This window comes from Corvus moneduloides, chromosome 9 (assembly GCF_009650955.1).
Source record: "Corvus moneduloides isolate bCorMon1 chromosome 9, bCorMon1.pri, whole genome shotgun sequence".
Classification (NCBI taxonomy): Eukaryota; Metazoa; Chordata; class Aves; order Passeriformes; family Corvidae; genus Corvus; species Corvus moneduloides.
The window spans coordinates 29,033,002-29,042,470 of record NC_045484.1 but is presented as its reverse complement, the minus strand read 5'-3'; the positions used below and the strand labels follow the sequence as shown (position 1 = coordinate 29,042,470).

The 9,469-nt window shown below is 41.6% G+C and overlaps 1 protein-coding gene across 1 annotated transcript; it reads left to right on the top strand.

Moving 5' to 3' along the window:
• Positions 1-9: 9 nt before the first annotated feature.
• Positions 10-5,746, top strand: TACSTD2 (tumor associated calcium signal transducer 2). Its single transcript, XM_032117390.1, has one exon. It carries the CDS (start codon positions 2,623-2,625, stop codon positions 3,550-3,552), a length of 930 nt encoding a protein of 309 aa, XP_031973281.1. The 5' UTR covers positions 10-2,622; the 3' UTR covers positions 3,553-5,746.
• Positions 5,747-9,469: the final 3,723 nt, after the last annotated feature.

The following is a 9,469-nucleotide window of genomic DNA, read 5'->3' as shown; positions in this document are numbered from 1 at the left end:
TGTCGGTGGCAATGACCAAGTGACAGAATAAAGCTCGGTTCCAGCAGAGGGCGCTTTGTTACAGCTGCCGCAGGAAAGGTTTGGAACTCGGAGCAAAACTGTTCTTACGAGGATGTGTAAACTTGCGGCCAGGGAGCACGTTTAGGGCAGGAGCCGTGTGCCTCGGTGTGGAGTTGTTTCCTTCATTTGTTTTACACCCCTATGCTTTAGTCTCCTTCAGAAGATTATCCAGTGGTACTTGGGGCAGGGATGCTGGGATGGTAGCCCAGTGTTTGCCACACACATCTCACAGTCCTGAATCAGCAGTGTGAGGGGTTTGCATGGGCAAAGCCTGAAGGTGCCCAGCAGATGCCTTTCCATCAGCCATATTCCTTCCCCAGATCTGACCCAAGTGTGTTGGTTCCAGCTCTGTTAACCAGGCTCCTTTTCTGCTGTGCTGGAGAGAATTTGCTCTACTGGGCAGGGCTGAGCCATGAGGACAGAGTGTGTGTAGGGGAACGAGAGGCTGTGGAGGAGGACAGTGCACCCCAAAAGGGGGGTGTGGCACAGCTGAGCACCCCAAGTGTCTGCATGGGGAGAGAAAGGTGCTGTGCTGGTGCTGTGCACCCCTGAGGAAGTGAGGGATAAGGGACTTCATCCATCCCCACGGGAACAAGCTGGTGGTTTAACATCCCAGTGAACACTGTAATCATATGTGATGCTGGACAAAGTATTTAATGGCCTAGATAAAAGTATTCGGGTTGTTTAATTGCTGCTTTACGTAGACCTACTGCCCTACTTTTACGAGGTTTAGAATTGTGCTGAGAAATTGTTTCCATGGCAGCAGAGATCACTAAAGAAATAATGCACTCCACATTTCCTACAGGATTATTCCTTTTACAGCCTGCTGTTCTAAATAATTAACTCTGGTAGTACTGTTACAGCTTAGCATGGATTAAAAGAAATAATACTTTTTTTGGTGTCATAGAGGCATTACATATATTTTTAACATATATAAATATATATAAGTACATAGATAGTTGGAAAAACTTGTCTTTAAAGTAAGTCTGTTCCTTCCTTATTTACAGAGGGTGAAATCCACCAGTAAAAGAAAAAGTCAGTGAAGAAGTACACTTTTATTTTGAACTATATTTCACATTTGGCATTTAAATAATGTGAAATAAAATAAAGACAAGATATGAGGAGGCAGGTGATGGATTAAATGGATTTTGACTTTGAAGGAGGGAGGTGAAATTTTTAAAAAAGGAGATTATTGTAGTGTGGGTAAATGAATGACTTAAACATGGGAAAAGAGTTGCTAAACTATTACAGAATCATCAACATGACAAATTGACTTACCTGGTAATTTTAATAATACTTATAGCTGTAGATCTCAATTATTTTCCAAGAAAGGTAGCTACAGGTATTGTTACCTGAAGGAATGTCCAGATTGTGTCCTGCTTTGGCAGAGGGTATTTACATCCTGTTTCCATGTAGAGCTCTGATTTTACACCTACCCTGAGTTCTGAATAGTCCATGAGTGCAGGAGCTGGCACGGACTGGAAGTGGGGCAGTGCTCAGGTAAGCAGCACACAGGTAGGAGCTGACTGCAAGGCACGTGGCTGGCAGTACAGTGCTCACGCTGCCCTGTGGTCATTACTGGTCCCAAAGTAACGATTTATAAAGAGTCTGACAGGGTTTGAAAAATCAAATGAATGGGACTTGCTTAATGCAAACTGGAAAGTCTCTGTCAGCTGCTGCCAAAGCACATGGTAATATGGGTTTGTAGTTCATTGGGAGACTTGGGAGCCACTGGAGTGTTCTGTGAAAGGTGTCATTAAAATTCAGATTAAAAAATTTCTTCAGAAATAACGAACAACTTTGTAAGGGTAGCATAAGCATGAAAATCAGCATTCCTAGTGCTGCCTTGGGATGAGCATGTGCCAAAGGAAAGGTGGGAGAGAAGCTTTCCGTGCTGGAAAATGAAGCTGTACTCCTGTGCTCTCTGTGCAGGAGAGCAGCCATCAACCTGGTCGGCAGTGGTTCCTCATGAATTGACACCTGCTCCAGGCAGCAAACATAAAACTCCCAAAGGCTTTATTTAATAAGCTATGAAAGTAGAAAGTCCATAACTGATAAGAATCTAGATAGTGGAATGATACAGATGCTGTGCGGTGAAAGACAGAGGAAAAACCATGATGGAAGTGGAGGAGTGGAGTGGAGGAGTAGGATTTCTTCCAAAAGAAATGGGAGAAACTCCTTAAACACCCATTTGCATATAGTCCATAAAAAGTCTAAAGGGAAAGGGCCAGCTGCTTGTCTTTAATCCATAAGGGAAGCCCATGGTAGGAGCTTGGCTGCTGTCTCTTCCCTGTTGTTTCCTCATCAAGCAGGAGCGAGGGAGGCGGCTGGAGGCAGGTGCCACTCCCTGAGAAGTAACAGGGAGCCAGGAAGCTGTTGACTGGGATTTGGGAAGGAGATGCCAGTTGTTTTGGAAGAAAAACCTGTTTGGTGGGTCCGATTTGAATCAATAAAGGGAGCAGCACACCAGGGTGTAGGAATGAGCAGGCTCCATCAGTGGATTAAAGCTTTGGATGCTGCCTGCTGTCACTCAGGACTTCATCTGTGCTTTTCTCCTGCACTATGGAGCATCTGTTTGGGGTTGTGCTGGGTTTAATTCTGGCAGTCGCTTCATCAGCCCATGACAGCTGTACCTGTGCAACCAACAAGTGGGCAGTGTGTGCCCAGGACAGCCCTGGGAACTGCACCTGCAGGCTGGCAGGTTCAGATCACCCTGTAGACTGCTCAACCCTGACTTCAAAATGCTTCCTGATGAAGGCAGAAATGATCCCCCTGAAGGAGAAGCGCTTCTGGAGACCTCCCCATGGGCTGTCAGACAGTGATGGCATTTACAACCCTGACTGTGAGGACAGTGGTGTCTTTAAAGCCCGGCAGTGCAATCAGTCCAGCACCTGCTGGTGTGTGAACACTGCTGGTGTGAGGAGAACTGAGAAGGGAGACAGGAGCCTGAGCTGCAGCGAGCTGGTCCGGACAAGGTGGATCTACATTGAGCTGACACACAAGAGAAGCTCCAGAGCCTTCGATGTTCCCGACGTGGCAAAGGCCCTGACACAGCTGTTTGAGAGCAGGTACAAGCTGCACCCCAAGTACATTGCAGCCATCAAGTACGACCCCCCACTTATCCAAATCCGCCTGGATCAGAACAAGAAACCCAGGTGGGATGTAGATATAGCTGATGTGGCCTATTACTTTGAAAAAGATGTAAACAATGACTCTATATTTCATTCCAACAGTCAATTAACTGTCTCAGTCAATGGAGATGCTCTGGCTATTGAAAAGCTCTGGATTTACTATGTGGATGAAAAGCCCCCAGCGTTCTGCATGAAGCAGCTGGCAGCTGGCATTAGTGCTGTGGTCACTGTGGTGGTCCTGACTGTTGGCATTGGCATCGCTGTGCTGCTCATCCTCAGGTGGCTGCACACAAGGAAATATAAAAAATTTGAGAGTAAAGAAATGAGGGAAATTAAAACCCCAAGCTTAGAGCTGCCCTGAGCTGAAAGAAGAAAGGCAACTACAGGAAGAAAAGGAAAAAAAAGGCACAGAATACAAATAACAGACTCAGTGTATGTGATGGACTTGGAGTTTTTTCCTTCCTACAGGAATTTGTTCATTGACTGTTCTAAATTATTCTTGTTTAGTAAGTATAAATTTTTGGGGTATAAATGAATTTGGGAGTCAGTTACCTAAATATTTTAAATGACTCCTACTTTGGAGGGTAAGAAAACTGTTACATCTATCTATTTAACATAACACAGAATGCTTTCACTCCTGCTGCAGGCCTGGCTCAGATTGCTTAAATACTTGAATACTCTGTGGGGTTCTTGGTGTATCTACTTACTGAAATTAAAACACTTGCCTCAACATATTTGGGCTATATTGCTGCTTTTCTCTTGGTGGACTTTTTTAAAATGCAGTTTGGTTTTTGTTCATGGGGTCTTTAAAAAAAAAAAAGTTTCTGGAACATTTTAAACAACAAATAACTTCATAAATATTACTAAATAAAAAAATAAGGTAATGATAAGACACTCTGCAGCATGAGAGGCTTTTGTAAAGTCATCTGTTAGGAAACATCCCAGGTGTTGGGTCGCTTCCAGGTGCGGAGATCCCAGGTTCCCGGGTTTGTATTCAGGCAGCACAGTGAGCTATTCCCACTTGTGCTCTTTAATAAGGGTCTGACACTCCTCGTCAGCAAAGATCCCTTGATCCCCATGCAAGTATAAGTTAACCTTGGTGTTCTGCCCACATTCCAACTCTGGTAATAGCTTTCTGTCTACCTAAATTCCCTGGGCAATTTTAATGGGAGGAGATATTTTTCAGTGTTGTACAGCTTCACAGAAACACTACACAATGCTCTGGGACAGGCTGAAAAAGAGCTTTATTCCAGCTGAGCTGTGGGGAGAATTTAAGAGCAGAGTGTAATTACTGAACTTGGAATTTGGCCAACACACTACAACTGGACTGCTTTGCTACCTACTCATCTGCTGCATTCCTTGTCTGGGGAGTCATACCCACCATGAAGGATATTTTAAAGAAAATAATGCTGGTTGTTGAATGTTGGGATATTGTCAGTTCCATTCTCTGTGCTGAGTGTGGATGTCTAAGTCCATCACTCTCATCTGCTTCCTTCAGCAGCACCTGCTCCACCTGGGCACTGCAGCAGGGCCAGCAGCTCTTTCCTTCTCTGAATTAGTTTCAGTGTTGCTCGTTTGTAATTCTAACAACAGTCAGGAATGTGCTGCTTCCACGACAAACCATAAATGTATGGCTCTGGTTCTACTGAATGAAAAGGATAAGGGAAGAGGCTTTGATTTTGTTTGTGTTTCTGCCTTTGTTTACAGATGCTGTTGGGTATTATTTGGTTCAACATACACCATTTCCATTTGACCCCACGCTTGTTCACTCACCTGCTGGGAAACTCTGGGTCCATAGTTTGGGGCAGATGCATCATGTTTTCCCAAAATAAGATTTTTATGCAGTTGCAGCAGCAGCACTAATACATTCACAGTTTTGGAGCAGGGTCTATAATTTATTGTGTGCCTTACAGCAACATGTCAAAGTTGGTTGGTTGTCACTCAGGAATACACACTTGTGCCGAGAGAAGATGAAGTGAGAATTTGAGATCTAGGCTGGATCTTTCCCTGTCATAGGAAAACTCAAAACTTAGCCTAACTCCACACAATTTTGCAAGTAGCCATCTATAAAACAGATTAAATTAAAAATCTAGAGCTGAGCAGCCCTCAGATAAAGAAATGGAGGATGAGAATAAAAATTTTCCAAGTACATTGCTTAAACACTTTCTTACTTAGGCAGAGCAGATCAAAGCCATGTGTTTGAGAGGCTGGTGCTGTCCTGCCATCAAGGATCATGAGATATGCAGTCTTTTCTGGGGATCTACCATGGCTTTCAACAGTCTTTTAAAATCACTGCATTTTTCTCTTTTCTGTCATAAGAAAAACATATTATTTTCAAGGTGAATTATGAGATTTTATATTATAATGTAAACATTTAGGCATAACATTGAATAGGACTGACAAAAGTACCAATTGTTGAAAAACTGTTTAACAGGTAACAGTGTCAGCATCTTTTCCTGGCTCCTGCTTTTCTTTTTAGTAGATGAGATTGAGAAGAGAGGCTGTTGTGGTGCCATTCCTACTTTTATTAACCATTAAAAGTCCGCCCCATGGAAGCCATGAGTTGTGGTTGGTTATTTCTTTGCTAGTCCTTAAGCACCAGTGGACTGCCCACTGGTCAGGGACTGGAAATGCACTAGGGTTGGTTAATAGGAGGGATAAGGTATCTGCAGTTAATCAATAGAATGAGAAATTAATTGAAGCGCAGGGCTCAGAGAACCTCTCCTTGGACTAGATCATTCTACTTGAATAAATCTGTGTAGAGCTACTGTAGGATGGGGACTTGAATCAACCAAGCAGATCCATTGCTCCTGCTGAGTAATCATTTGTCTCCTGCCACCTCTCACCAAATCTCATTTGCATGTGGCAGATCATGTATTTTAATGTAACAGTCCATCACGTTCTGCCTGTTTGACTTTCTTACCACTCCTGATGTTCTCACTGAAAAAGAGGAAATGGACCCTTTGTCAGCTTTAAACTTTGGAAAATTAAAATGCTTTTTATCATTCAGATTTTGAGGATGTTAACTCTAAAATTTCTGGTTATCCTTTTCCGGATTACATCATCCTGTTTTAATGGAATGTTTGCTCATTTTATTTAAGTAATTAGGCCCTGTGCTCTCTGCCGTGGATTCTGTGGGTGATAGCAGAGTGCCTTTCTGCTGTTGCCTACTTGGGCTATAAAGCGGGGTGTGCTTGCTTTAACAATGCCAGAGCTGGCTATTGCCTAAATTATGTTCTGCAGTTCCAACTGGCTGCCTTGGAAAGCTCAAATTAAACACATGCAGAGAAAAAAAATCCCCTCTCCACACTCCAACTCTGAAGAGGCCAGCGCTGCCCTTTGCACACAGTGCCACTACCCCCCGTGCAACTGCACAAAGTGAGCTTTGGCCTTCGCTTTCAACTAAAACTCACTCACGATCAGTGCCAGAAGCAATGGCAGCACTATAGCAAGGAAATGAAAGACAAGGATTAAAACTCTCTTAAACTCTCTTCTCTCTACTCCCCCTGGTAAAATCCATGTCTGCCTCTATACCCAATATGTACCCTTGAACTCTTTGACACAAAATGCCCGTGTTAGTTTGTAGGTGCTGGTGTGTGCACACACCTGTCTGTCCCACACCTACATTAGAGACACACACACCACTATTTGTCAGAGCAGGGAAGCCCTCGGGAAAACCTTGTGGCAGCAGATCCTCCTCTGCACTCACCACTCTGCAGCCTCCAGCTCTTATCAGTGGTGGAACAGTCAAACCTGCTGCTGTTGTGGAACAGCAAAGAATCTTCTTTTTGTCCCATCTTCCTCTACTTAAGAATAATCTCTTAGGGATGTTTAGACTGGGATTATGCCAGATTAGGTTACTGATGTGAATCTTAATGCCTGCCATGTAAATACACCAAGGTCTCTCCTGCTGGGATGGTGAAACATCTGCACGTCTGGGATGTTACTGACAACTGGAGACAAGATCCCTCCAATAGTCCTTAAAATATTTAAACCTTGGGGAATCACCCTGGAAAAAGCCAAGCCAATTTCCACTGCTCAAATATCTAAACCACTTTTTCAGTGAACAGTAAAGAAGTAACAGATTGGCCCTTCCTCCACTTCTCCTTAATTGGGCCAGTTAATGCTATTAAACACATCTTCTTCCTTGTGCAGGTATAATTATCCTTTCCAAAGCATTTCCACTGATTTGCCTCAGGGTTTTAAATGCTGCAATTAGGTGGGGTTTTTTTTGTCAATGCTAAAATTAATCTTAAGTCATTACTATTGCTATCAAAGCAGGAAAAACTAGCTTCCAGAACTTTTACTATTATTTTTCAGCAGTTCTAACCAAATCTCTCGTACCAGGCTTTACCTAGTTAAAATTTCATCCACACCAGGCAGCCTGACAAGATCCACATCTCATTTGCACAATGACCCCTGGTCCCTGAGAGAAAACACTCCTACACCAATGAAGCACCAGCAGAAACAATTAGGGAGACTTTGCATTATCTAAATGAAAGATTGAATTATGAAAATGTGCACTGCTGATTTTCCACTGAGGATTTTACATGTGGGCCCAACAGTGCTGGTGGTACATGCACCCAACCTTTTCCAGTTGTTTCTTTTGAGATAAATGCCTGTCCTTGTATGGCTTGAAATGAGAAATCTCAGCACTTTTGCTGCTCTGGTTGCACCCCAAAAAGCTACATGGAACAACTAGGAGGCAAATGAAAAGAGCACTTCTTATTTACAGCCTCTTCACACATGTTTTGGAATTAAATTTGGTATTGAATTTTATAACAACATCTAGAGGAACAGTTTTACAGTATACTTCTACTTGGTTCAGTAACTTCATTTTCTGGATTTTAAATCTACTTTTTCTTAAACGTCAACAACAGACATAATATGCTGCAACAGATAATACCTATGAAATCCTTAAAGAGCAGGATCCTCTAACTGCTATTTCAGTGGGGGAGGGCAAAGGAGAGTACAAGACACAGTGGACCAAGGCAGGATATTCTAGTGTACAACATTTGGAAAAATCTTGATACTTATGAAAAGCATTGTCTGATCTCTTAAATGAATGTGAACTCCTGATATTTCCACTGGCCAAACAGACTAAGTGGCATTAAATCCAATTTCTGACTTGCAGAAGGTGATGGAGTGCATTTTTTCTGCCAAGATTTTAGCCCAGCATTCATGAGCAGAAGTGAATTACACTGAAACTTGAATAACAATACTATCAATTAATACTTAGTTTTTCCTTGGATTTATATAAAACCCAAATATTTTAACATTTTATAGTGAGTTTTTTCATTTGAAGCTGAAGACTGTATATTTTAACAGAAAACTTTTTAATTGTGATTATCAAAATTGGTAGCAGAGAGACTTTAGTACCAAATACAGAAGTATTTGTATACAAAGCACAGAAAAATGCTGTTTATATTCAGAGTTAAACTACTTTTCATTAAGTTTATTGGATGTGGCATTTGCTTGTGTGAATAATTTCATACATATACAAAATGTCATTCAGTTCAGAACAGCTACTTATATGAAGAGATACACAAATACTAATGGATACATCCACACAGGAAAATTGTACCTGTTAAAGTGTTAATTGTTTAATTGTACTTAGGAAATCACTGATGACCTGTCAATAGGTCTTCTGCAGTCTTAAAATTGAAAACTTGCTTTCTGGTCTTCTTCTGAAATGGGAATTACAGTCTTTTTTTTGTAGAAGACATCAGGCTTGTAAGCAAAAACTCAGCTACAAAACTGTCTTAATCTACCTCTCTTTGCCACAGAATACTCTTTTTTATTTCCTCAGGGGAAAAAAAAAGTTATAGGCACACATCTTCATTAAAATTCAAGAGAAGCAATAATATAAATTACTAGTTAGAATGTTCTTTCCACTACACATCTATTTAGAGGAAAAAACACTCTACAACTTTCCAATTGCTCAACTGTTTACCAGATTTTCATCCAGAGATATATTTAGTGCTGGTATTTGATAGATCCTATAATTACCTGTGCTGTATTTGCTGCTTGTCTGCTTTGAAGTTTTAATTGCAAGCAATGATACTTGGGGAAACTTTGGAAGTGCAGAATATAGAACACTACTCTTAGCCCCATCCTTACACACTCAGAACATCCATTGATTTTAAGAGGAATTTAGCCAAGTCAGGAATACAGGAATAGCTCCTATACCCTCTACATAGACAGAGTTAAATAATACAATTGGAGAAACAAATAATTGCAAAAAGAAACATGCAAAGAAAAAACCTCAAACCAGTATG